General features: G+C 52.5%; 1 protein-coding gene across 2 annotated transcripts; it reads right to left on the bottom strand.

Annotated features, from left to right (window-relative positions):
• Nucleotides 1-21,915: 21,915 nt before the first annotated feature.
• LOC100285150 (novel plant SNARE 11) lies at nucleotides 21,916-25,516 on the bottom strand. 2 transcript variants are annotated; one of them, NM_001158044.1, is made up of 10 exons: nucleotides 25,169-25,439; nucleotides 24,819-24,911; nucleotides 24,522-24,615; nucleotides 24,396-24,433; nucleotides 24,134-24,225; nucleotides 23,954-24,033; nucleotides 23,713-23,769; nucleotides 22,808-22,900; nucleotides 22,645-22,719; nucleotides 21,985-22,342 (listed from the first exon to the last, which is right to left on the bottom strand). In NM_001158044.1, the coding sequence occupies exons 1-10, from the start codon at nucleotides 25,243-25,245 to the stop codon at nucleotides 22,244-22,246; spliced, it is 798 nt and encodes a 265-aa protein (NP_001151516.1). In that variant the 5' UTR covers nucleotides 25,246-25,439; the 3' UTR covers nucleotides 21,985-22,243. The 2 variants fall into 2 exon arrangements, with proteins under 2 accessions (XP_020396153.1, NP_001151516.1); XM_020540564.2 differs by lacking the exon at nucleotides 22,645-22,719 and having other exon boundaries at nucleotides 21,916-22,342; nucleotides 25,169-25,516.
• Between the last annotated feature and the right edge of the window lie 2,346 nt (nucleotides 25,517-27,862).

The raw sequence follows: 27,862 nt of genomic DNA, 5'->3' as shown, positions 1-27,862 counted from the left end.
GTAGCCCCCGAGCCTCGAAGGGAGTGTTAGCACTCGCTTGGAGGCTTTCGTCGCACTTTTTTGCAAGGGGACCAGCCTTTCTTGGTTGCATTTTGTTCCGGTGGGTGCGCGCGAGCGCACCCGCCGGGTGTAGCCCCCGAGGCCTCGGAGGAGTGGTTTCACTCCTTCGAGGTCTTAATGCCTTGCGTAATGCTTCGGCTGGTCTGGTTGTTCCCTCATGCGAACTGGCCGTAGCCCGGGTGCACGGTCGGGGCCCAAGCTCTCGGGCTGGTATGTTGACGCTGTCAACGGTCTGGCCGGAGCCGGGTTTGCGAGAGCAGCCCCCGAGCCTCCGCACAGGGCGAGAGGGCGATCAGGGACAGACTCGGCTTTTTACATACGCCCCTACGTCGCCTTTCCGCAAGGAGGAGGGGGGAGAGCGCCATGTTACCCTCGATGGGCACCGAACATGGTGTCTCCGGTGAGCTGCAAGCGGGTAATCCGAGTGGACGTCCGTGCCCCGTTCGTTGGGGGTCGGCTAGGGGCCCAGAGGCACGCCCAAAAGTACCTGCGGGTGATCTGCCGGACCCGGTCCCCTGGCGACGGGGTCCGAGGGCTCGATGCCTCCCTCCGATGAGATTCCGTTACAAGATCGCTCCCGCTGGTCTCGGAAATGTCCTAGGGTACCTCGGGAGCGCAGCCCGAGCCTTGGTTATGTATCGAACGTACCCCTGGTCATCCCTCGCTCGGCGTCTGAGGCGACTGTGAACCCTTCGGGGCCAGCCTTCGAACCCCTGATCAGTAATGGGCGCGGAGCCCGAGTAGCCTGAGGCGGCCGTGGAGCCCTTCGGGGGTTCGGCCTTCGAACCTCTGACCAGTAGTGGGTGTAGGGCCCACGCGATCTGAGGCGACTGTTGAACCCCTCGGAGGGCCAGTCTTCGAACCTCTGATCAGTAGGAGGGGCTCGGAGCCCGGTTCCTTCACAGGGAAGGATCCTTTTTGGGGTATCCCCCTTTCCCGGTCCCTGTTGCAAGAGATAGAGAAAGAGGAAAAAGGAAAAGGATACGAAATCGAACGACGTGGCGTACCTTTTTTGGCGCGGTTATCACGGCGAAGGCGAAGCGTCGCCCGCTTCTCCTGCCAGAAACGCCGCCTGTTCCGCCGCGGAGTTAATGCGACGGGGCGAGTGGTTGGCGGGGCGGCCGTTGTGCGTGCGCGAGCCGTTCGAGGGACGGATCACGGGTGCGCCGTCTTCACGTCGTGAGAGGAGGCTCTCTTGCTGCGCCTGGATGGGACGTGAGCCTGGCTGACGACGCGACCGCTGCTCCTGCCCGCCTGCCACCGTCATTACTGCCGGCCCACTTTCGGCCGTATTGACCGTCGCGCCAGGCTGGCGCCGCTGGGTCGCCTCGAGTCGCGGCATTGGTTCCGCAACCGAAGAGGCGCGACGGTGGCGCAAGTGGCGGTGCAGTTGCCTGCATGCAGCATCCGGCGCGCCGGTTGCGCGACGCGTGGGCCTGGGCCTCCGTGCTGGCGCGTTGGGAGTCGGAGAAGCGTGTCCACTTGGCGCGGTTGCATGCCGCCTGCATGGCTGTCCACTCCTTCCGCCCGTTGGTCTGGGCAAAAGTGGGGGGTCGCTTGTAACCGTTGGGCGGTTGCGTGCACCACGCGCGGCGGTTTGGCTTCTTCTGCTCTAAGCCGGTTTGCATGACATGCGGGACCCAGCCCCCGCGCCGCAGGGGAGGGCCTTGAAGCGTGTTGGAGAAGACTCAGTGAAAGGGAATTAGGCTTACACCTAGTCCCTAATTAATTTTGGTGGTTGAATTGCCCAACACAAACAATTGGACTAACTAGTTTGCCCAAGTGTATGGATTATACAGGTGTAAAAGGTTCACACTCAGCCAATAAAAGGACCAAGTTTTGGATTCAACAAAGGAGCATAGTGGGAACCGAAGGCCCTCTGGTCTGGGAGCACCGGACTGTCCGGTGTACACCGGACAGTGTCCGGTGCACCACCGGACAGTGTCCGGTGCACCAGAGGACTTCAGCGCGAACTCGCCACCTTCGGGAATTTTCCAGGCCGGCGCGCTATAATTCACCGGACTGTCCGGTGTACACCGGACAGTGTCCGGTGCTCCAGGGAAGCGCGACCTCAGGAACTCGCCAGCCTCGGGATTTCTCTTCAGTCGCTCCGCTATAATTCACCGGACTGTCCGGTGTGCACCGGACTGTCCGGTGCGACTCCAGAGCAACGGCTATCTCCGCGCCAACGGCTCTCTGCCGCGCATTTAATGCGCGCTCAGTGCGCGCAGAGGTCAGGCGCGCCCATTCCGGCACACCGGACAATGAACAGGAGCTGTCCGGTGTGCACCGGACACCCAGGCGGGCCCACAAGTCAGAAGCTCCAACGGTCAGAATCCAACGGCAGTGATGACGTGGCAGGGGGCACCGGACTGTCCGGTGTGCACCGGACTGTCCGGTGCGCCATCGAGCAGACAGACTCCCAACGGCCACTTTTGGTGGTTGGGGCTATAAATACCACAACCACCCCACCATTCATTGCATCCAAGTTTTCCACTTCCCAACTACTACAAGAGCTCTAGCATTTAATTCTAGACACACCAAAGAGATCAAATCCTCTCCAAATTCCACACAACGTCATAGCGACTAGAGAGAGTGATTTGCTTGTGTTCTTTCGAGCTCTTGCGCTTGGATTGCTTTCTTCCTTCTTGATTCTTTCATTGCGATCAAACTCACTTGTAATTGAGGCAAGAGACACCAATCTTGTGGTGGTCCTTGTGGGAACTTTGTGTTCCAAGTGATTGAGAAGAGAAAGCTCACTCGATCCGTGGATCGTTTGAGAGAGGGAAGGGTTGAAAGAGACCCGGCCTTTGTGGCCTCCTCAACGGGGAGTAGGTTTGCAAGAACCGAACCTCGGTAAAACAAATCTCCGTGTCTCACTTGCTTATTCGCTTGGGATTTGTTTTTGCGCCCTCTATCGCGGACTCATTTCTTTATTACTAACGCTAACCCGGCTTGTAGTTGTGTTTATATTTGTAAATTTCAGTTTCGCCCTATTCACCCCCCCTCTAGGCGACTTTCAATTGGTATCAGAGCACGGTGCTTCATTAGAGCCTAACCGCTCGAAGTGATGTCGGGAGATCACGCCAAGAAGGAGATGGAGACCGGCGAAAAGCCGACTACAAGCCAAGGGAGCACTTCATCGGAAGAGTCCCGCACCAAGAGGAGGGAGAAGAAGAAGATCTCCTCCAACAAAGGGAAGGAGAAGAAATCTTCTTCTCACCACAAAGAGAAGAAGGAAAAATCTTCTTCCCACAAGCCGCATCGGAGTGGGGACAAGCAAAAGAGGATGAGGAAAGTGGTCTATTACGAGACCGACACTTCATCAACATCGACCTCCGGCTCCGACGCGCCCTCCGTAACTTCTAAACGCCAAGAGCGTAAGAAGTTTAGTAAGATCCCCCTACACTATCCTCGCATTTCTAAACATGCACCTCTACTTTCCGTCCCATTAGGCAAACCACCAACTTTTGATGGTGAAGATTATGCTAGGTGGAGTGATTTAATGCGATTTCATCTAACCTCACTCCACAAAAGTATATGGGATGTTGTTGAGTTTGGTGCACAGGTACCGTCCGTAGGGGATAAGGATTATGATGAGGATGAGGTGGCCCAAATCGAGCACTTCAACTCTCAAGCAACAACAATACTCCTCGCCTCTCTAAGTAGAGAGGAGTATAACAAAGTGCAAGGGTTGAAGAGCGCCAAGGAGGTTTGGGATGTGCTCAAAACCGCGCACGAGGGAGACGAGCTCACCAAGATCACCAAGCGGGAAACGATCGAGGGGGAGCTCGGTCGGTTCCGGCTTCGCAAAGGAGAGGAGCCACAACACATGTACAACCGGCTCAAAACCTTGGTGAACCAAGTGCGCAACCTCGGGAGCATAAAGTGGGACGACCACGAGGTGGTTAAGGTTATTCTAAGATCACTTATTTTCCTTAACCCTACTCAAGTTCAATTAATTCGTGGTAATCCTAGATATACTAAAATGACCCCCGAGGAAGTTATCGGGCATTTTGTAAGTTTTGAATGCATGATCGAAGGCTCGAGAAAGATCAACGAGCTTGACGAACCCACCACATCCGAAGCTCAACCCGTCGCATTCAAGGCGACGGAGGAAAAGAAGGAGGAGGCTACACCAAGTCGACAACCAATAGACGCCTCCAAGCTCGACAATGAGGAAATGGCGCTCGTCATCAAGAGCTTCCGCCAAATCCTCAAGCAAAGGAGAGGGAAAGACTACAAGTCCCGCTCCAAGAAGGTTTGCTACAAGTGTGGTAAGCCCGGTCATTTTATTGCTAAATGTCTTATATCTAGTGACAGTGACCGAGGCGACGACAAGAAGGGGAGAAGAAAGGAAAAGAAGAGGTACTACAAGAAGAAGGGCGGCGATGCCCATGTTTGTCGGGAGTAGGATTCCGACGAAAGCTCAAGCGACTCCTCCGACGACGAGGACGCCGCCAACATCGCCATCACCAAGGGACTCCTCTTCCCCAACGTCGGCCACAAGTGTCTCATGGCAAAGGACGGCAAACGGAAGAAGGTTAAATCTAACTCCTCCACTAAATATGAATCTTCTAGTGATGATAATGCTAGTGATGAGGAGGATAATTTGCGTTCCCTTTTTGCCAACCTTAACATAGCTCAAAAGGAAAAATTAAATGAATTAGTTAGTGCTATTCATGAAAAGGATGACCTTTTGGATTCCCAAGAGGACCTTCTCATTAAGGAAAATAAGAAGCATGTTAAGGTTAAAAAGGCTTATGCTCTTGAAATTGAAAAATGTGAAAAGTTATCTAGTGAGCTAAGCACTTGCCGTGAGATGATTGACAACCTTAGGAATGAAAATGCTAATTTAAATACTAAGGTTGATTCACATGTTTGTAATGTTTCAATTCCCAATCCTAGAGATAATAATGATGATTTGCTTGCTAGGATTGAAGAATTAAACATGTCTCTTGCTAGCCTTAGAAATGAAAATGAAAACTTGCTTGCTAAGGCTAAAGATTTTGATGTTTGCAAAGTTACAATTTCCGATCTTAGAGATAAAAATGATATTCTACATGCTAAGATTGTTGAACTTAATTCTTGCAAACCCTCTACATCTATTGTTGAGCATGTATCTATTTGTACTAGATGTAGAGATGTTGATGTTAATGCTATTCATGATCACATGTCTTTAATTAAACAACAAAATGATCATATAGCAAAACTAGATGCTAAAATTGCCGAGCACAACTTAGAAAATGAGAAATTTAAATTTGCTCGTAGCATGCTCTATAATGGGAGACGCCCGGGCATCAAGGATGGCATTGGCTTCCAAAGGGGAGACAATGTCAAAATTAGTGCCCCTCCGAAAAGATTGTCCAACTTTGTTAAGGGCAAGGCTCCCATGCCTCAGGATAACGAGGGTTACATTTTATACCCTGCCGGTTATCCCGAGAGCAAAATTAGGAGAATTCATTCTAGGAAGTCTCACTCTGGCCCAAATCATGCTTTTATGTATAAGGGTGAGACATCTAGTTCTAGGCAACCAACCCGTGCTAAGTTGTCTAAGAAAACTCCTAGTGCATCAAATGATCATAACATTTCATTTAAAACTTTTGATGCATCTTATGTTTTGACTAACAAATCCGGCAAGGTAGTTGCCAAGTATGTTGGGGGCAAGCACAAGGGGTCAAAAACTTGTGTTTGGGTACCCAAAGTTCTTGTGTCTAATGCCAAAGGACCCAAAACCATTTGGGTACCTAAAGTCAAGAACTAAACTTGTTTTGTAGGTTTATGCATCCGGGGGCTCAAGTTGGATCATCGACAGCGGGTGCACAAACCACATGACAGGGGAGAAGAAGATGTTCTCCTCATATGAGAAAAACCAAGATCCCCAACGAGCTATCACATTCGGGGATGGAAATCAAGGTTTGGTCAAAGGTCTTGGTAAAATAGCTATATCTCCTGACCATTCTATTTCCAATGTTTTTCTTGTAGATTCATTAGATTACAATTTGCTTTCCGTTTCTCAATTATGTCAAATGGGCTACAACTGTCTATTCACTGATGTAGGTGTCACTGTCTTTAGAAGAAGTGATGATTCAATAGCCTTTAAGGGAGTGTTAGAGGGTCAGCTATACTTGGTAGATTTTGATAGAGCTGAACTCGACACTTGCTTAATTGCTAAGACTAACATGGGTTGGCTCTGGCACCGCCGACTAGCTCATGTTGGGATGAAGAATCTTCACAAGCTTCTAAAGGGAGAACACATTTTAGGACTAACAAATGTTCATTTTGAGAAAGACAGGGTTTGTAGCGCATGCCAAGCAGGAAAGCAAGTTGGCACCCATCATCCGCATAAGAACATAATGATGACCGACAGGCCACTGGAGCTCCTACACATGGATCTATTCGGCCCGATTGCTTACATAAGCATCGGCGGGAGTAAGTAATGTCTAGTTATTGTGGATGATTATTCTCGCTTCACTTGGGTATTCTTTTTACAGGAAAAATCTCAAACCCAAGAGACCTTAAAGGGATTCTTGAGACGGGCTCAAAATGAGTTCGGCTTAAGGATCAAGAAAATAAGAAGCGACAACGGAACGGAGTTCAAGAACTCTCAAATTGAAGGCTTCCTTGAGGAGGAGGGCATCAAGCATGAGTTCTCTTCTCCCTACACACCTCAGCAAAATGGTGTAGTGGAGAGGAAGAATAGAACTCTATTGGACATGGCAAGGACCATGCTTGATGAGTACAAGACTTCGGATCGGTTTTGGGCCGAGGCGATCAACACCGCCTGCTACGCCATCAACCGGTTATATCTACACCGAATCCTCAAGAAGACATCATACGAACTCCTAACCGGTACAAAGCCAAATATTTCATATTTTAGAGTTTTTGGTAGCAAATGCTTTATTCTTGTTAAAAGAGGTAGAAAATCTAAATTTGCTCCTAAAACTGTAGAAGGCTTTTTACTAGGATATGATTCAAACACAAGGGCATATAGAGTCTTTAACAAGTCCTCTGGACAAGTTGAAGTTTCTTGTGACGTTGTGTTTGATGAGACTAACGGCTCTCAAGTAGAGCAAGTTGATCTTGATGAGATAGGTGATGAAGAGGCTCCGTGCATCGCGCTAAGGAACATGTCCATTGGGGATGTGTGTCCTAAGGAATCCGAAGAGCCTCCAAATGCACAAGATCAACCATCCTCCTCCACGCAAGCATCTCCACCGACTCAAAATGAGGATGAAGCTCAAGTTGATGAAGTAGAAGATCAAGCAAATGAGCCACCTCAAGATGATGGCATCGATCAAGGGGGAGATGCAAATGAGGAAGACAAGGAGGATGAGGAACAAAGGCCGCCACACCCAAGAGTCCACCAAGCAATCCAACGAGATCACCCCGTCGACACCATCCTCGGCGACATTCAAAAGGGGGTAACCACTCGATCTCGTGTTGCACATTTTTGTGAACATTACTCGTTTGTTTCCTCTATTGAGCCACACAGGGTAGAGGAAGCACTTCAAGATTCGGATTGGGTGGTGGCAATGCAAGAGGAGCTCAACAACTTCACTAGGAATGAGGTATGGCATTTAGTTCCACGTCCTAATCAAAATGTTGTAGGAACCAAATGGGTCTTCCGCAACAAGCAAGATGAGCATGGTGTGGTGACAAGGAACAAAGCTCGACTTGTGGCCAAAGGATACTCCCAAGTCGAAGGTTTGGATTTCGGTGAAACCTATGCACCCGTAGCTAGGCTTGAGTCAATTCGTATATTATTGGCCTATGCTACTTACCATGGCTTTAAGCTTTATCAAATGGACGTAAAGAGTGCCTTCCTCAATGGACCAATCAAGGAAGAGGTCTATGTTGAGCAACCTCCCGGCTTTGAAAACAGTGAGTACCCTAACCATGTCTATAAGCTCTCTAAGGCGCTTTATGGGCTCAAGCAAGCCCCAAGAGCATGGTATGAATGCCTTAGAGATTTCCTTATTGCTAATGGCTTCAAAGTCGGAAAGGCCGATCCTACTCTCTTTACTAAAACTATGGAAAATGACTTGTTTGTATGCCAAATTTATGTTGATGATATTATCTTTGGGTCTACTAACGAGTCTACATGTGAAGAGTTTAGTAGGATTATGACACAGAAATTCGAGATGTCTATGATGGGGGAGTTGAAGTACTTCTTAGGATTTCAAGTAAAACAACTCCAAGAAGGCACCTTCATTAGCCAAACAAAGTACACTCAAGACATTCTAAACAAGTTTGGGATGAAGGATGCCAAGCCCATCAAGACACCCATGGGAACTAATGGGCATCTCGACCTCGACACGGGAGGTAAGTCCGTGGATCAAAAGGTATACCGGTCGATGATAGGATCGTTACTCTATGTATGTGCATCTCGACCGGATATTATGCTTTCCGTATGCATGTGTGCAAGATTCCAAGCCGACCCTAAGGAAGCTCACCTTACGGCCGTAAAACGAATCTTGAGATATTTGGCTTATACTCCTAAGTTTGGGCTTTGGTATCCTAGCGGATCCACATTTGATTTAATTGGTTATTCGGATGCCGATTGGGCGGGGTGCAAAATCAATAGAAAGAGCACATCGGGGACTTGCCAGTTCTTGGGAAGATCCTTGGTGTCTTGGGCTTCAAAGAAGCAAAATTCGGTCGCTCTTTCCACCGCCGAAGCCGAGTATATTGCCGCAGGCCATTGTTGCGCGCAATTGCTTTGGATGAGGCAAACCCTGCGGGACTACGGTTACAAATTGACCAAAGTCCCCTTGTTATGTGATAATGAGAGTGCAATCAAAATGGCCGACAATCCCGTCGAGCATAGCCGCACTAAACACATAGCCATTCGGTATCACTTTTTAAGGGATCACCAACAAAAGGGAGATATCGAGATTTCTTACATTAATACTAAAGATCAATTAGCCGATATCTTCACCAAGCCTCTTGATGAACAATCTTTTAACAAACTTAGGCATGAGCTCAATATTCTTGATTCTAGGAACTTCTTTTGCTAGATTGCACACATAGCTCATTTGTATACCTTTGATCATATCTCTTTCATATGCTATGACTAATGTGCTTCCAAGTCTATTTCAATCAAGTCATAGGTGTATCGAAAGGGAATTGGAGTCTTCGGCGAAGACAAAAGGCTTCCACTCCGTAACTCATACCTCGCCAACGCTCCAAGTCACTCTCCATTCTTGGGGGAGACAGCATGAGCACCAAGAAAAGGACTTCGTCTTTGGTACAACCTTCACTCATTTATTTATGACCAAAAGGGAAGATAGCACTTCAAGGGCTCTAATGATTCCGTTTTTGGCGATTCATGCCAAAAAGGGGGAGAAATGAGCCCAAAGCAAAAGGACCGCACCACCACCTATTTCAAATTTCAAAAACTCCGTATTGAACATTTTTCATTTGGTATCCTATTGTGTTCAAAAGGGGTAGAAAGTAGTATTTCAAAATGATACATCAAAACCCTCTTGAACACTAAGAGGAGAATCTCTTTTAAGGGAAGTTTTGTTTAATCAAAAGGAAAAGCATTTGAAACAGGGGGAGAAAATTTCAAATCTTGAAAATGCTTTGCAAAATCTTATTCATTTACCCTTGACTATTTGCAAAAGAACTTTGAAATGAATTTACAAAAGAATTTGCAAAAACAAAACTAGTGGTGCAAGCGTGGTCCAAAATGTAATATAAGAAAGAAACAATCCATGCATATCTTGCAAGTATTTATATTGGCTCAAATTCTAAAGCAACCTTTACACTTACATTATGCAAACTAGTTCAATTATGCACTTCTATATTTGCTTTGGTTTGTCTTGGCATCAATCACCAAAAAGGAGGAGATTGAAAGGGAATTAGGCTTACACCTAGTCCCTAATTAATTTTGGTGGTTGAATTGCTCAACACAAACAATTGGACTAACTAATTTGCCCAAGTGTATGGATTATACAGGTGTAAAAGGTTCACACTCAGCCAATAAAAGGACCAAGTTTTGGATTCAACAAAGGAGCATAGTGGGAACCGAAGGCCCTCTGGTCTGGGAGCACCGGACTGTCCGGTGTACACCGGACAGTGTCCGGTGCACCACCGGACAGTGTCCGGTGCACCAGAGGACTTCAGCGCGAACTCGCCACCTTCGGGAATTTTCCAGGCCGGCGCGCTATAATTCACCGGACTGTCCGGTGTACACCGGACAGTGTCCGGTGCTCCAGGGAAGCGCGGCCTCAGGAACTCGCCAGCCTCGGGATTTCTCTTCAGTCGCTCCGCTATAATTCACCGGACTGTCCGGTGTGCACCGGACTGTCCGGTGCGACTCCGGAGCAACGGCTATCTCCGCGCCAACGGCTCTCTGCCTCGCATTTAATGCGCGCAGAGGTCAGGCGCGCCCATTCCGGCACACCGGACAATGAACAGGAGCTGTCCGGTGTGCACCGGACACCCAGGCGGGCCCACAAGTCAGAAGCTCCAACGGTCAGAATCCAACGGCAGTGATGACGTGGCAGGGGGCACCGGACTGTCCGGTGTGCACCGGACTGTCCGGTGCGCCATCGAGCAGACAGACTCCCAACGGCCACTTTTGGTGGTTGGGGCTATAAATACCACAACCACCCCACCATTCATTGCATCCAAGTTTTCCACTTCCCAACTACTACAAGAGCTCTAGCATTTAATTCTAGACACACCAAAGAGATCAAATCCTCTCCAAATTCCACACAACGTCATAGCGACTAGAGAGAGTGATTTGCTTGTGTTCTTTCGAGCTCTTGCGCTTGGATTGCTTTCTTCCTTCTTGATTCTTTCATTGCGATCAAACTCACTTGTAATTGAGGCAAGAGACACCAATCTTGTGGTGGTCCTTGTGGGAACTTTGTGTTCCAAGTGATTGAGAAGAGAAAGCTCACTCGATCCGTGGATCGTTTGAGAGAGGGAAGGGTTGAAAGAGACCCGGCCTTTGTGGCCTCCTCAACGGGGAGTAGGTTTGCAAGAACCGAACCTCGGTAAAACAAATCTCCGTGTCTCACTTGCTTATTCGCTTGGGATTTGTTTTTGCGCCCTCTCTCGCGGACTCATTTCTTTATTACTAACGCTAACCCGGCTTGTAGTTGTGTTTATATTTGTAAATTTCAGTTTCGCCCTATTCACCCCCCCTCTAGGCGACTTTCACTCAGCTAGTGGCGTTTGAGGGCGCACGCAGGGAGAGTTGCCTTTAAAAGGAGGGTGACCCCTTTCGGAAGGCGACCATGTCTTCTTCCTCCCTCATGCGTCGTGTCTTTCCATCTTCCAAGCACCCGGATGGGGGGTACCCGCCGTCTTTCCGCCTCCTCGTTGGAGGAACGCAACTCCGTGGGAGTTGGTACCTTTCAGCCATCGTTCGGCTTCAAGGATTTTCATCATGCGGCCCGGCCGCACCCCTCCACCGGTGGTCACCCAAGATGGTGACCTCCAGCTTGATGGTGGGGGAAAGCGAGCCGGGCTGCGAGCCCTCCCCCTCCCTCAGCCTCAAGGATTTTCATCACCAAGGCTGGGGAGGGGAGTGCGCCGAGTTGGGGTCGGCCCCTGCGTGGGCGATGGTCCGCTCCTTCACTCAGTGATGGGGGGAGGAGCGGTTGTCGTCCGTGGCGCTGGCAGCTGCAGCGTGCCCGGCTTTCGAGCGCGAGTGGCTTCGGAGCCGCTCGCGGCGCCGGCGTCTGCCACGGCAGCTGGAAGAGGTTCTTCCGCCGGCGTGATAGCCATGGCCGGCCACGGACTGACCTCCAACTCTACGGCCTTCTGCCCATCCTTGCCTCACGAGTTTTGGCATGGGCGGGGCCTCCTGGCAGCGGCATCCGCCCTGAGGTCAGTGCTGCTGCTGTTCGACCCCCCGGAGCAGAAGTCGTCGTCGTCGCCGCTGCTGGAGCAGGTGACGGCGTGCCGTTCGTCGGTCTTCCGTTGCTCCGCAGGCCTTCCCCCATGGAGTGGGGTTGCTCGTACCCGCGGAGGGGGAACCGAAGTTCCGTTTGTGATGGCACCTTGACTGCTAGCGTGTTTTTGTTCATTGTGGCTGTCGAGGCCTGAACATGTATGTAGTTTCGGCACGGAGCCATGTTTTTTCCTCATTTTCGAGCGCTAAGTCTTGCCTGTTGATTATCTGAGCCGCTTCACCAAGCATGAGTCGCCTCGTGTCAAGGTGACGAGTGAGGTATCCGTATCCCGGAGGCGTAGGAGTCCCTCGGCTCGATCGGCCTTGTTGTCTGAGGCTCCTCTAGCTTAGTTAAGGAGACCCCTTGGTCGCTCTTCGATGAGCCGAGGCCAGGGGTAGCGATATCAGCTCGAACAGAGGCGGAGTCGGCTCGAAAATGGGAACCTGGTTGGCCGGAGCCTAGCCGGGTTGTCCGTCAGCGGGGCCGACGCCGGAGTCGATCAGCCGAGGCCTCGGGCCGGGCTGGCGCCCTTGGAAGATGGTCGGCCGAGGCCCCAGGGGTAACCGGCCGAGCCGCCTGCTCGGGCCGGATTCCCGGAGAAGTCCCTGGACCGCGTCGCCGTCCGAGGCTGGGTCGGATCTCGCTGAAGGCATCGTCGATGCCGAGGGTGCTATAGCCCCCTTCCAGCGTGAAGACCCGATCCTGCAGGATCAGATTACCTTGTAGCGTGTGCCTTCTGCGGCCGCTGAGGCCAGAAAACACACCCTCGCTGCGCTGTAAAGCTGCGCCTTTTTTCCTCTTATTTCGAGCATCTGGACTTTTTGTCGGTAACAGGGATGTTTGTGTGGGCGAGAGTTGCTTCTCGCGGAAGGTGATGAGTGAGGTATCCGTATCCCGGAGGCGTAGGAGTCCCTCGGCTCGGTCGGCCTTGCCGCTTACGCGTACTTTCACCCGTCCATGAGGCCCTGTCTCCGACTCAGTCGAGAAAGCTTGAAGGACCGCTTCGGCAGAAGAGCTTCCGAACGTAAAGACTTGTCCGGTCCACGGAGTCACTTTATCCGAACGCGAGTTACTTATCGCAGAAGGTGATGAGTGAGGTATCCGTATCCCGGAGGCGTAGGAGTCCCTCGGCTCGATCAGCCTTGGCTGCTTACGTGTACTCCATCGTTTCCAGGATCCGCTTTTCGAAGTAGTCAAAAAGCACGAAAGAAATTCTGCTAAAAAGAGATCTTTTTTTCGAGGAAAAAATTCGACGCAGAGGGGGTCTCCCCCCTTTTAGCCCCCGAGGGAGGGTCGGGCTTTGCCGAGGCGAGGCCGACCCTTCCTTGATGACTAAACTTTTGCGTGGGCGCGAGGTGTATGAACAACTTGAAAACATCTTAAGGGTAGAAGCGACGTAGTTGTTTGATGTTCCAAGCGTTGCTGTAGATCTCGCCTTGATTGTTGGCCAGCTTGTATGTTCCGGGCTTCAGAACTTTGGCGATGACGAATGGCCCCTCCCAGGGGGGGCGTGAGTTTTTGCCTCCCTCGGGCGTCTTGCCGCAGCCGAAGCACCAGGTCGCCCACCTGGAGGTCTCGGGGCCGGACCCCTCGGGCGTGGTAGCGTCGCAGGGACTGCTGGTACCGCGCCGAGTGTAGTAAGGCCTTGTCCCGAGCCTCTCCCAGCTGGTCCAGCGATTCTTCTCGGCTAGCTTGGTTGCTTTGATCGTTGTAGGCCCTCGTCCTCGGGGAGCCGTATTCCAGGTCAGTGGGCAAGATGGCCTCGGCCCCGTAGACCAGGAAGAACGGCGTGAAGCCCGTGGCTCGGCTTGGCGTCGTCCTCAGGCTCCAGACCACCGAGGGGAGCTCCTTCATCCATCGCTTGCCGAACTTGTTAAGGCCGTTGTAGATCCGGGGCTTGAGCCCTTGCAGAATCATGCCGTTGGCACGCTCCACTTGCCCATTCGACATGGGATGGGCCACGGCGGCCCAGTCCACCCGGATGTGGTGATCCTCGCAAAAATCCAAGAATTTTTTGCCGGTGAACTGGGTACCGTTGTCGGTGATGATGGAGTTTGGGACCCCGAAGCGATGGATGATGTTGGTGAAGAACGCCACCGCCTGCTCGGACCTGATGCTGTTCAGGGGTCGGACCTCGATCCACTTGGAGAATTTGTCGATGGCGACCAGCAGGTGCGTGTAGCCCCCGGGCGCCTTCTACAAGGGACCGACGAGGTCCAGACCCCATACAGCAAAGGGCCAGGTGATGGGTATCGTCTGCAGAGCCTGAGCGGGCAGGTGGGTCTGCTTCGCATAGAATTGGCACCCTTCGCAGGTGCGGACAATTCTAGTGGCGTCAGCCACCGCCGTTGGCCAGTAGAAGCCTTGCCGGAAGGCATTCCCGACAAGGGCTCGAGGCGCTGCGTGATGGCCGCAAGCCCCCGAGTGTATTTCTCGCAGGAGTTCCTGACCTTCGGCGATGGAGATGCATCGCTGTAGGATGCCCGAGGGGCTGCGGTGGTAGAGCTCCTCCTCATCGCCCAGCAAGACGAATGACTTGGCGCGTCGCGCTACCCGCCGAGCCTCGGCTTGGTCGAGGGGTAGCTCTCCTTGGCGGAGATATTGCAGGTACGGGGTCTGCCAATTTCGATCAGGCGTGGCCCCGTTCTGCTCCTCCTCGACGTGCAGTGCCTCGGCCCCGGGAGCCGAGGGTACCTCGGGCCGAACCGAGGGCGCCTCGGGCTGAGCCGAGGGTGCCTCGGGCTTGGGCGTGTCGTCGATCTTGACGGAGGGTTGATGCAGATCCCGGGAGAAGACGTCCGGGGGGACCGTCGTTCGCCCCGAGGCTATTTTGGCCAGCTCGTCCGCAGTCTCGTTGTAGCGCCGAGCGATGTGGTTAAGCTCGAGCCCGAAGAACTTGTCTTCCAGGTGCCGAACTTCATCGCAGTAGGCCTCCATCTTCGGGTCGCGGCAGTGGGAGTTCTTCATGACTTGGTCGATGACGAGCTGCGAGTCACCGCGGGCGTTGAGGCGTCTGACCCCTAGCTCGATGGCGATCCGCAACCCGTTGACCAGAGCCTCGTACTCGGCCACATTGTTGGACGCCGGGAAATGGAGGCGTAGCACGTAGCGTAGGTGCTTCTCGAGGGGCGAGATGAAGAGCAGGCCCGCGCCGGCTCCCGTCTTCATCAGCGACCCGTCGAAAAACATGGTCCAGAGCTCCGGTTGGATCGGAGCCGTCGGTAGCTGGGTGTCGACCCATTCGGCTACGAAGTCCGCCAACACCTGGGACTTGATGGCCTTCCGAGGGGCGAACGAGATTGTTTCGCCCATGATTTCCACCGTCCACTTTGCGATCCTGCCCGAGGCCTCTCGGCACTGGATGATCTCCCCCAGGGGGAAGGATGACACCACAGTTACCGGATGAGACTCGAAGTAATGTCGTGACTTCCGCCTCGTCAGGATCACAGCATACAGCAGCTTCTGAACTTGTGGGTAGCGGATCTTGGTCTCGGACAGTACCTCGCTGACGAAGTAGACTGGCCTCTGAACGGGCAATGCATGCCCTTCCTCTTGCCTCTCGACCACAATCGCGGCGCTAACCACCTGAGTGGTAGCGGCGACGTAGACCAAGAGAGCTTCTCCATCAGCTGGGGGCACCAAGATAGGCGCCTTTGTAAGGAGCGCCTTCAGGTTCCCGAGAGCTTCCTCGGCCTCAGGGGTCCAAGCGAAACTCTCGGCCTTCCTTAAGAGGCGGTACAGAGGCAGACCTCTTTCGCCGAGGCGTGAGATGAAGCGGCTCAGGGCCGCAAGACATCCCATGACCCTCTGTACGCCTTTTAAGTCCTTAATAGGCCCCATGCTGGTGATGGCTGCGATCTTCTCCGGGTTGGCTTCGATGCCTCACTCGGAGACAATGAACCCCAGGAGCATGCCCCGGGGCACCCCGAAGACACACTTCTCGAGATTGAGCTTGACTCCTTTCGCCTTGAGACATCAGAATGTCGCTTCAAGGTCGGAGAGGAGGTCGGAAGCCTTCCTTGCCTTGACTACGATGTCATCGACGTAGGCCTCGACTGTGCGACCGATGTGTTCGCCGAACACATGGTTCATGCACCGCTGGTACGTCGCGCCCGCATTCCTCAAACCGAACGGCATGGTGACATAGCAGTACATGCCGAAGGGCGTGATGAAAGAAGTCGCGAGCTGGTCGGACTCTTTCATCCAGATTTGGTGATACCCTGAGTAGGCATCGAGGAAGGACAGGGTTTCGCACCCAGCAGTGGAATCCACGATTTGATCGATGCGAGGCAGAGGGTAGGGAACCTTCGGATATGCTTTGTTGAGACCAGTGTTGTCTACACACATCCGTCATTTCCCCCCTTTCTTCCTCACAAGCATAGGGTTGGCAAGCCATTCGGGATGGAATACCTCTTTGATGAACCCTGCTGCCATTAGCTTGTGGATCTCCTCGCCTATCACTCTGCGCTTCTCCTCGTCGAATCGGCGCAGAGGCTGCCTGACGGGTCGGGCTCCGGCCCGAATATCCAGCGAGTGCTCGGCGACATCCCTCGGTATGCCGGGCATGTCCGAGGGACTCCACGCAAAGACGTCGGCGTTTGCGCGGAGAAAGTCGACGAGCACTGCTTCCTATTTGGGGTCGAGCCCGGAACCAATCCGGATCTGCTTGGAGGTGTCGCCACTGGGGTCGAGAGGGACGGCCTTAACCGTCTCCGCTGGCTCGAAGTTGCCGGCATGACGCTTCACGTTTGGCACCTCTTTGGAGAGGTTCTCCAGGTCGGCGATGAGGGCCTCGGACTCGGCGAGGGTCTCGGCGTACTCCACGCACTCCACGTCGCATTCGAACGCGTGTTTGTACGTGGGGCCGACGGTGATGACCCCGTTGGGGTCCGGCATCTTGAGCTTCAGGTAGGTGTAGTTGGGGACGGCCATGAACTTCGCATAGCATGGTCTCCCCAGTACCGCGTGGTAGGTCCCTCGGAACCCGACCACCTCGAACGTCAAGGTCTCCCTTCGGAAGTTGGAGGGCGTTCCGAAGCAGACGGGAAGGTCGAGTCGTCCGAGGGGCTGGACGCGCTTCCCAGGGATGATCCCGTGGAAGGGCGCAGCGCCTGCTCGGACGGAGGACAGATCGACGCGCAGGAGCCTGAGGGTCTCGGCGTAGATGATGTTGAGGCAGCTGCCCCCATCCATCAGGACCTTGGTGAGCCTAACGTTGCCGACGATGGGGTCGACGACGAGCGGGTATTTCCCCGGGCTCGGCACGTGGTCGGGGTGGTCAGCCTGGCCGAAGGTGATGGGCTTGTCGGACCAATCTAGGTAGACTGGCGCCGCCACCTTCACCGAGCAGACCTCCCGGCGCTCTTGCTTGCGATGCCGAGCCGAGGCATTCGTCGCATGCCCACCGTAGATCATGAAGCAGTCGCGGACCTCGGGGTACTCTCCTGCTTGGTGATCTTCCTTCTTGTCGTCGTCGTGGGCCCTGCCACCCTCCGCGGGTGGCCCGGCCCTGTGGAAGTGGCGCCGAAGCATGACGCACTCCTCGAGGGTGTGCTTGACGGGCCCCTGATGATAGGGGCACGGCTTCTTGAGCATCTTGTCGAAAAGGTTAGCACCTCCGGGGGGCTTCCGAGGGTTCTTGTACTCGGCGGCGGCGACCAGGTCCGCGTCGGCGGCGTCGCGTTTCGATTGCGACTTCTTCTTGCCTTTCTTCTTGGCGCCGCGCGGAGTAGACGCCTCGAGAGCCTCTTCCGATGGGCGGCCCTGGGGCTGCTTGTCCTTTCGGAAGATAGCCTCGACCGCCTCCTGGCCAGAGGCGAACTTGGTGGCGATGTCCATCAGCTCGCTCGCCCTGGTGGGGGTCTTGCGACCCAACTTACTCACCAGGTCGCGGCAGGTGGTGCCGGCAAGGAACGCGCCGATGACATCCGAGTCGGTGATGTTGGGCAGCTCGGTGCGCTGCTTCGAGAATCGCCGGATGTAGTCCCGGAGAGACTCTCCCGGCTGTTGTCGGTAGCTTCGGAGGTCCCAGGAATTCCCGGGGCGCACGTACGTGCCCTGGAAATTGCCGGCGAAGGCTTGGACCAAATCGTCCCAGTTGGAGATCTGCCCCGGAGGCAGGTGCTCCAACCAGGCGCGAGCAGTGTCGGAGAGGAACAGGGGAAGGTTACGGATGATGAGGTTGTCGTCGTCCGTTCCACCCAGTTGGCAGGCCAGGCGGTAGTCCGCGAGCCACAGTTCCGGTCTCGTTTCCCCCGAGTACTTCGTGATAGTAGTCGGGGGTCGGAACCGGGTCGGGAATGGCGCCCGTCGGATGGCCCGACTGAAGGCCTGCGGACCGGGCGGTTCGGGCGAGGGACTCCGATCCTCCCCGCTGTCGTAGCGCCCCCACGCCTGGGGTGGTAGCCTCGGCGCACCCTTTCGTCGAGGTGGGCCCGACGGTCGCGACGGTGGTGCTCGTTGCCGAGGTGGCCCGGGGCCGCAGGCGCGGTGTTGCGCGTGCGCCCGGTGTAGACCGAGGCTTCCCGCATGAATCGGGAAGTCGCGGTGTGAGGTTCCGAGGGGTATCCCTGCCTTCGGGAGGCAGTGCTCTCGGCCCGTCGGGCCGCAGCGCCTTCCAGGAGATTCTTGAGCTCTCCCTGGATTCGCCGACCCTCGGTGGTTGATGGCTCCGGCATCGTGCGGAGGAGCATCGCTGCGGCTGCCAGGTTCTGACCGACCCCGCTGGATGCGGGCGGCGGCCTGACCCTGACATCGTTGGCGACGCGGTGCTGGAGACCTTGGGGCAGGTGACGTATTTCTCCGGCCGGGGGTTGGCCCGCCCATACCTGCCCGACGTCCCGACGGATCGGCTCAAGCGCTCTTGCTCCCTCGTCGAGCCTGGCCTGCGCCCCGTGGACTTGCTCGAGCTGTGGGTCGTGACCCCCCGCCGGAACGGGGACCACAGCTAGCTCCCGCGGGATGTCGGCGCGAGGCACCGGCCTAGGAAGATCACCGTCCTCCGGCATGCCAAGATGGTTGCCTTCGGAGGGATCCCTAGCTCGACGTGGAAACATTCGCGGCTTGGGCCGCAGTCCTCGTCGTCAAGGCTGCGGCTACCATCGGAACAGTCGGAGAGGCAGTAGTCACACGCGGTCATGAAGTCCCGCATGGCACTGGGGTTGCCAAATCCGGAGAAATCCCAACAGATGCTGGGATCGTCATCTTCCTCGGACCCAGAGGGCACGTAGGTCGAGACGTCCATCAATCGGTCCCAAGGCGACCGCATACGAAACCCCAGTGGGGTTACACTCGCCTCAATGAGAGCGCCCGCCAAAGCGAGGTCGCTAGGCGGGTTGAGGTCGAGTCGAAATGACGTAAGATGGGAGTTAGTCAGTACCTTTTGGTCGACGAGGAGCGACGTAGTCACATCGGGGACTGGTTGCACCATCGTCTCAGGTACGAGGGCGACGTCCTGCAAGCTCTCCGCGAGCGCGCTGGCGTCGTCTTCGTGCTCGAGATCAGCGCGTCGCGGGGGGACGGCGCTTGCCTTCATCTCGAACGCGAGGTCGACGCCCGGCGTGCCCTCCGTTGGGGCGCTGGGAACGTCGATTCGCTCGACGGCCGACGAAGCGCGGCCTCCCGCTTGGCCTTGGTTGCCCCGCCTCCTCCTCCGTTGGCGGGGGAGAGGACGGGGCGAGCTCGAATGTTGTTCTTCCACCCCGCGGGGAAGATGTCGTCGATTCCGCCGCCGGCGGGCGGGTTGTCGGTCGCCATTGTCGTTGTCGCGCGGCGGTGGAAGGAGTATCATGTCGTAGCTGCCGTCGAAGGACATGAACTCAAGACTCCCGAAACGGAGCACCGTCCCGGGCCGGAGAGGTTGCTGGAGACTGCCCATCTGGAGCTTGACGGGAAGCTGTTCGTCAGCACGCAGCAGGTCCCCTACCTGGCGCGCCAACTGTCGGCGTTTCGAGACCGGGGGGTCCCTAAGCCGACGAGTGAGTGTGCCACGTGCCCCAGCCCAGATGGGTCGAGCGCGTGGGCGAGCGCGAAGGGGGGAAAGGCGAGGTGGCCGGAGACGGACGTGAGAGAGGTGGAAATCCCGCGGCCTTCGTGTTCGTCCCGCGCCCAGGTCGGGTGCGCTTGCAGTAGGGGGGTTACAAGCGTCCACGCGGGTGAGGGAAGCGAGCGGCCCCAAGAGAGTGCCTGTCCCGTCCTCGGTCCCGCGCGGCCAACCTTCTCTAAGAAGGCCCTGGTCCTTCCTTTTATAGGCGTAAGGAGAGGATCCAGGTGTACAATGGGGGTGTAGCAGAGTGCTACGTGTCTAGCGGAGGGAGAGCTAGCGCCCTAAGTACATGCCAATGTGGCAGCCGGAGAGATCTTGGCACCCTGCTGGCGTGATGTCGTGGCTGTCGGAGGAGCAACGGAGCTTGGCGGAGGGACATCTGTCGGAGCGGTCGAGTCTTTGCTGACGTCCCCCTGCTTCCGTAAGGGAGCTGAGAGCCGCCGTCGTCACAGGGCACGCGGGGCGCCATCATTGCCTATCTGGCGGAGCTGGCCAGATGGGACACCGGTCTTGTTCTCTGCGGCCCGAGTCGGCTCGGGGTAGGGTGATGATGGCGCTCCCTGTTGACGTGGCGGGCCCGCGCCCGAGGCCGGGCGACGTGGGGGCTCCTCCGAAGCTAGGGTCGAATCTGTCTTCCGTTGCCGAGGCCGAGCCCGAGCCCCTGGGTCGGGCGAGGCGGAGGTCGTTCGGCAGAGGCCAGGGCGGAGTCCGAGCCCTGTGGTCGGGTGAAGCGGAGTTCGTCGTCTTCTGGGGCTGTGCCCGAGTCCGAGCCCTGGGTCGGGCGAAGCGGAGTTCGTCGTCTTCTGGGGTTGTGCCCGAGTCCGAGCCCTGGGTCGGGCGGAGCGGAGTTCGCCGTCTTCCGGGTCTCAGCCCAAGTCCGAGCCCTGGGTCAGGCGGAGCGGAGTTCGCCGTCTTCCGGGTCTCAGCCCGAGTCCGAGCCCTGGGTCGGGCGGAGCGGAGTTCGCCGTCTTCCGGGTCTTAGCCCGAGTCCGAGCCCTGGGTCGGGCGGAGCGGAGTTCGCCGTCTTCCGGGTCTTAGCCCGAGTCCGAGCCCTGGGTCGGGCGGAGCGGAGTTTCCTATGGCGCCTTTGGCAAGGTCTGACTGCCTGTCAGACTCACTCTGTCGAGTGGCGCTGCAGTTGGAGTGGCGCAGGCGGCGCTGTCCTTCTGTCAGACCGGCCAGTGGAGCGGCGGAGTGACGACGGTCACTTCGGCTCTGCCGGGGGGCGCGCGTCAGGATAAAGGTGTCAGGCCGCCTTTGCGTTAAATGCTCCTGCAACTCGGTCAGTCGGTGCGGCGATTTAGTCAGGGTTGCTTCTTAGCGAAGCCAAGGCCTTGGGCGAGCCGGAGATGTGTCCGCCGTTAAAAGGGGGGCCCCAGGCGAGACGGAAGTTCTCGAGGTCGGCTGTCCTTGTCCGAGGCTAGGCTCAGGCGAAGCGTGATCGAGTCACTCGTATGGACTGATTCCTGACTTAATCGCTCCCATCAGGCCTTTGCAGCTTTATGCTGATGGGGGTTACCAGCTGAGAATTAGGCGTCTTGAGGATACCCCTAATTATGGTCCCCGACAGGAATTAACGTAATAACCCCAAAGTTTAGTCTATACACCGGTAAAGAATTATTATGAAAGTCCTCAAACAAAGCCATTAAATCACTTTTAATAACTTCCCAGAAAACTTGAAAGAATTCTACTTTGTAGTTGTAGATATGGTGGTACAGAAGCTGAAATTCACCTGTGACTGTTGCCGGGGCGCCTTTTGCAGATTGCTAGCGTCTATAATTGATCAACGTTGGTCCTGGCGTGTCTGGGTTCGTTGCCATCAGAAACCCCGATGCAACCTACCAGTTTTATCTTTTCTTGTATCGACTGCAGAGCAGCACGGCAGGAACAGAGGAGACGCATGCCAAGCAAGCTGCGAACCTTTCACCACAAGCTCACAAACCAGTCACAACTCATAAGAACGAACCATGAAGAATCTCCACTCGACTCTCACATTCACATCACTACCGCATATACACAAACAACCAGAAAGCTATGGGCTCGCAAGCAATAAACAACAAGAGTCCCGCTACAAACCTGAGGCTACTACTCACCAATGCAATAGGGAAAGAATGGGCGGACGTAAACTACAAGCACAAAAGAATCGCGAAGCCATGTATCGTGGCTCATAAGAGAACTCTGACGCGCTGCGTTGCGCTGTGCTGCGGGAGGCAGCCATTCACAACGCTCAGAGTCCTGCAGCGTCGATGGACAGCAGCTTCCTGTTCATGGCGGGAGGTGCTAGGCCCGGAATGTCTCTGATGTTCTTGTTATGCGGGTTGACAATCTGCAAGAAACAAGGGTAATGGTTAATCGGTTATTGAGTACTGGTTGTACATGGAAGGAAAACCAGCAGATGGTCTACGATCCTCTCTAGGAACTAAGCTGATAATGGTTTATGTTGGGAGGGAAAAAAAAAGGATAGATAGGGTTTCAAAACAAACACAGAAGTCAGTATGCTTGAGTGCACCAAGGCCTGATGGGCATACGTGTAGAGATTTTCTAGTCCTAAACTAAACACCAAGCATAGCTAATCTTATTTAGGCACACAATAAATACGACGACGCCTTCACAGAGTCGGCAACATACCTTAACAACAATTATTGCAATGACACCACAGACAATCAGAAACAGGAACGCCATAATGCATTTGTCAGTAGCAACCTGAAATGTTTTTTTTTTTTTGCAAATTCAGCCACGTAGGAGTAACAAAAAAAAACAAGCATTTGAGTGCTAGAAAACGAGGGAGAACCTGACGGCCAATCTCTTTCACCATTTGACTAGCCTTCTTCAGTGAAAAGTGGACAGAATCTAGCTCATTGCCTATCCTCTTCATTTGTTCCGTCTGAAAAAAATGATGAAATGATATTCAGAAAACTATCGCACGAGCATGTGGGCATTGCCAAGTTGACCTTGGGAAACAACTTATACAGGTAAAATGCAGCTTACACATGTAACAGATCAAGAAATCAGATTCTAAATATTCGCTGTTTATTGCATATAGAGCATCTACTCTGCCTTTACAAACATATCCAGTTCCTGAAGCATATATACTAATATAAAAAGAGAAGCTACATTTGCTCTGGACCTCTGGTGTCGAGATTGATTGATATTTAACCCTAAAAAAATGGAATCTCAAGGTACTTTGTTCATTGGTCTAAAGAAATCTTTGTGAACATACTTCAAATGGAAAATGTAGCAGCATTTTTTAGTCCTTCAATCGAGCTGTGTAGTCTGGCACAGACTGCGGTTGAATTGTCTTTTTTAGAATACTACAGCAGTGTCTCAAGTAAGTTGACAGCCAAACCTTGATTAACATTATGTCAAATAGTAGTGAGACAATTATTGTGGATCTAACTGAATCCCTCTGGGTTTTGTCCATTCTCAAATGTGTTGAAGACTGAGTGATTGATACTCGGTGGGATAGAGCGGTGAACCATTTATAGGTTAAATATAGCATACAAGCTATTGCCAGATGAAGGCAGATAAGGGGAAAAGAAGGATTGTGACAAAAAAGATACAAGCATCATTATAATAGTTCAGAACTTTATCCAATTCAGTTGGGAGTTTTGTGATCAGTAAGCACCATTAGCAGAAACTTGATTGAATAAATTGATTGTAAGCAAACAGGTTATATCACCATTCAAGAAAACTTACTTGCTGTGTCAGAGTTGCAGCAGTCTGAGCTCCAACTTCAACAGTTTGTGCTACAACCTACAAGAAAATGGTTCCTTTAAAGTCCATTATGGAAGAGCTGGAGAAGCTTATTGTTCCTTCTCTTTAATGGAGGCTACCCGAGTATATGGATTTGTGGAATCAATTTGTGCTCTATAAACAATAGCGTAATTCTACTTGATGGTTAAAAAAGAAAAGAGAAGGGTGTATGTTAGTCGCGCACCATTTTTGAGCGCTCAATAGCTTGATCAGTTTGGTCCATTTGTTTCCTTCCGGTGCTAATGAGTTCTTGATTTGACATTTCTGTAAAACCATCCAGGTACATTGATGAGAAAGTTAAATCCTATAAGTATGATGTTCCAATAGGATTTTATTAGAAATATTAAAAGCTACTGATGACCACCTGATGCCATTTGAACTGGAGTTCCCTCAGCCACCTGGTCATTACCCGTATCGAATAGTTCGATCCTCTTATTACCAAGGCTGCTCTGGTACCTGCAAGATGCACATCTTAGCACAAAGTGAACTGCAACAGAGCAAACAATGATGCCGCCTGTCGGCATAAATTTGCAAATAAGGGATCCAATGCAGAATTTTTGAGATGTAGAATGCTTCAATCTGAGGGCATTATAAATAGAAAAAGAAGAGGAAAGGCTTGTACTTACGTTTTCCTTAAGGTCACATAGGAGTTGAGTTCTTTGATCTGTAATATCACACAAGAAACAGAATTATACCTGTGTCTGAAAATGGCAAATACCAGAAGACAAACGTGAAGGGAAAAAAGTACCAACCATGAACTGCTTCTTGTCATTGAGCTGCTTGTTGACATCAGGGGTGTTCTTTTTCTCCTCATCCTTGAGTATACGGTCAAACTCTTTGATCAAGCTGCAAGAGATAGCGGCGTATTTTATTTTAAGCTAACCACTAAAGAGTCCCAAGGTGCTTCCATGTTGGGTCGAAAAAAGAAGATCTGAAGTCTCCGGTTCGAGTCAGGAATAGCAATGCCACGTATAGTGTAGGTGGGGAAAGCTGAATCTGGGCGAGGTACGCGTCAGCTTAACCACAGGGCGGAGCTGAGGCCGACGTACCGCTTGCACTCTCTCATCTTGGCCGTGAGATCCTCCAGCTGCTTGGACTGCCTGCTGGAGTCCTTGATCTTGTCCATCTTCTGGAACCCATTCCTGGAGCAAGCAGCGTGAGACGGGGTTAAGACTTGGTGTGCAGCAGGGCAGGACGCAGGAGGGGGGTAGTAGCTGTATGTAAAGGAACGGCTGGAGCAGGAACTGCCGAAGTCCGGGCGCTGGCCGCCGCCGAATGCTGTGGAGAAGCATCTCAGCCCAGTCCCGAATCCGAGACCGAGAGGGCGGCGAGAAGCGCATTGGTGGAAACAGGGGGGGGGGGGGGGGGGGGGGTGACTAGAGAGAGGGATCTGACTCACTGGAGCGCGCGGAAGATGTCCTGGATCTCGCCGTCCACCTGCTCGAGCTCGGGGCTCATGGGCACGTCGGTCGACATGGCTCGCTGGATCCCCTCCTCGGCGACCCGGTGGCCTGTGGGTCGCGGCGGCGGCTCCTCTGTCTTGTCTGGTGCGGCGCGGTTTCGTCACCCCGTCATTCCGGGAGATGGCGGCGATTGGTCTCGGGCTCTCGGCAAGGCTGGCGTTGAGAGGAAGGAAAGCACGCAGCGGACAGTGGTTCAGTTTGTTTGGTGGGAGGAGCTGGGAGGGCGAGACGTTGCTGAGCTGGCTCCGGACCGGGCCGGGCCGTGTTCCCAGCCACGTCACTGTGCGTGAGCTGGGGTGGGCCAGGGCCTAGGACAAATAGCTCGCACTGACGCAAGTCGTAGTAAAGATGATATTGTCTCTAAATTTTATACTATAAAATTTAAGAATAAAATAATATTATAATTAATTTTTATTTTTATTCTTTTTAAAATTATTTAAGGACTCAAATAAATAAACTATAAAGAAGTGTTTAGGGTTGTGATCTATTACCATTCTAGTCGTAGACTCGCAGGATAGCCATCAAATCAAAACTGATTCGAAGTGAAAGTTGAGGTGAGGATTCAGAAAGTTTATGACTGTTATTGGCCATATACTTGATCACTCAGACCGTATTCTCGCAATTTCAAATTATAACACGTTTTGACGCTCTATTTTTTTATCGTGAATATCTAAATATAATATATATTTAAACGGTTATCCAAAGTTATATATTTTTAAAAAAAAACTAAAACGTCTTGAAATTCAAAATAGAAATAGTATAGATTTTTTTAAAAAAAAAAGAAGCCGGCATAAATTTCTATCCTTCTATATGCTCACATCAGGAATGTTTTTTCCTAATTTCTGTCTTCGTATGTGCCATAGTTATTTTTAGAGAGGAACCTTTCTTTGCCACAAGCCCACAACTATATGGATGACGATAGTTAGCAAAGAATGCGCTGTCACGGGCCCATACTTTCGTGGAGGTGAACCGTTGATAGGACAACTGACGGAGGAGCAAAAAGGAGTGTCGAGTTTTAGCTCTCCATCTTCGTTTTCGCGACAAAAAAAATTCTCACGGTGATCCTCACGAGCACTTGTAAGACTATTTAAAAGTCCAAAAAACTGAGAGGATTGGAGGGCTAAAATCTCCTTCTTATTCAAAATTGAATAAGGATGAAATTTTAGACACTCCAATTCTCCTCCGGTTTTGTGGCTCCCAAACTAGACTGTAGGGAATATTTCTTCCTCATCCTCGTTCCCCACGGGGGTAAATTCCCGTTGGAAATTCTCGTACCCGCTTAAATTATAATTAGAATATACTTCATATGTTATTAATGCAAAACATTGTCACTTATACACATTGTTAGATTTAAGAAATCAAACACATTTGTACAATGAGTGCTCTCTTGACAAGGTAATTGTTTGTTTTATTATTAAATATTACACGAAAACGTTATCACGTGTAAGTTTAACGGGTCTGCGCAGGGAACGGGGATGGGGAATACTTCTCCATCTCCGTCCCGTTTTCCGGGAAAGAATTTTTCCCGTTTACATCCCCGTGGAGAAAAAACTTCCTCATCTCTATCCTCTAATAGAAGAATTCCCCGGAGGAAATCGGGGATCAAGTCCCCATTGCCACCTCTAGCAAAAAGTGAACCAGTCCAACTGCTCTGGCAAATTGGGTCGGTGCGTCTAGATCGGGCCTGATGGATTAGGGAGAAGTTGCTCAAATATTGATGATATCTGATTGATGATTTTAGTAAGCGTACTCTACAAGCCTACATACGTGAGAACGGGCGCTAGGGAGAAAATGGTGCAAAGTGTTCCCTTTCCTCCGAAGGTATGACGTCGCCATAAATGTTTTGCGATTTGCAAATCAAAGCAGTGGCTCAAGCCATGCGAACTTATGCTATGTCTTGTTTTGATCTATCAAAATCTCTATGTGAAGAAATTTGTTCAATGATTGCAACATTTTGGGGGGGCTAACCAAGATAATGAGAAGAAAATGCATTGGCTATCATGGGAAGTGCTGACTCGGCGGAAGGAGGAGGGGGGTTAGGATTCAGAGATTTGCATTTGTTCAACCCGGCAATGTTGGCAAGACAGGGGTGGCGGTTGATTCAGAACTCAGACTCGATGTGTGCTCAGCTTTTGAAACCAAAACATTTCCCTAATGGTCATCTTCTTGAGGCAAAAACAAAATATGGTATTTCTTATTCTTGGAGAAGTATTTTGAATGGTGTTGCAGCTTTGAAAACGGCTAGTATAGAGAGTTGGTAATGGAGAAAGAATCAACATTTGGCTTGATCCATGGATTCCGAGTGGTGCAAATAGAAGACCAGTGAATCCAAGGGGGCAAAATATTCTTACATGTGTATCTGATCTGATTGATCCTGATACATGTAGGGCATATGTTCGGTTTGTCTCAAATCCATGGGGATTGAAGGGGAATAAATCAACTACTAGTCAAAATCCTCCAATCCACTTCAATACACCTCAATCCACATGGTTTAGCTATAATCCGAACATGATCGAGTTGGGATACACATCTTGTACATGACCTATTCTAGGTTATTGATGCATGACTTATGCTAACAATACCAGTATGCATAGACCGGGAAGATCAAGTAACATGGCACCAAGATATGA

The sequence above is a fragment of the Zea mays genome, chromosome 7 (assembly GCF_902167145.1).
Source record: "Zea mays cultivar B73 chromosome 7, Zm-B73-REFERENCE-NAM-5.0, whole genome shotgun sequence".
NCBI lineage: Eukaryota > Viridiplantae > Streptophyta > Magnoliopsida > Poales > Poaceae > Zea > Zea mays.
This window is presented reverse-complemented; position numbering and strand designations above follow the sequence as displayed.

Coding starts and splice junctions, on each gene's coding strand:
- LOC100285150 (NM_001158044.1), bottom strand. CDS start 25,245: ATGTCGACCGACGTGCCCATGAGCCCCGAGCTCGAGCAGGTGGACGGC. Junction 24,034..24,133: donor TCCAGTTCAAATGGCATCAG/GTGGTCATCAGT, acceptor ATGGTTTTACAG/AAATGTCAAATCAAGAACTC. Junction 23,770..23,953: donor CTATTGAGCGCTCAAAAATG/GTGCGCGACTAA, acceptor ATTTTCTTGTAG/GTTGTAGCACAAACTGTTGA.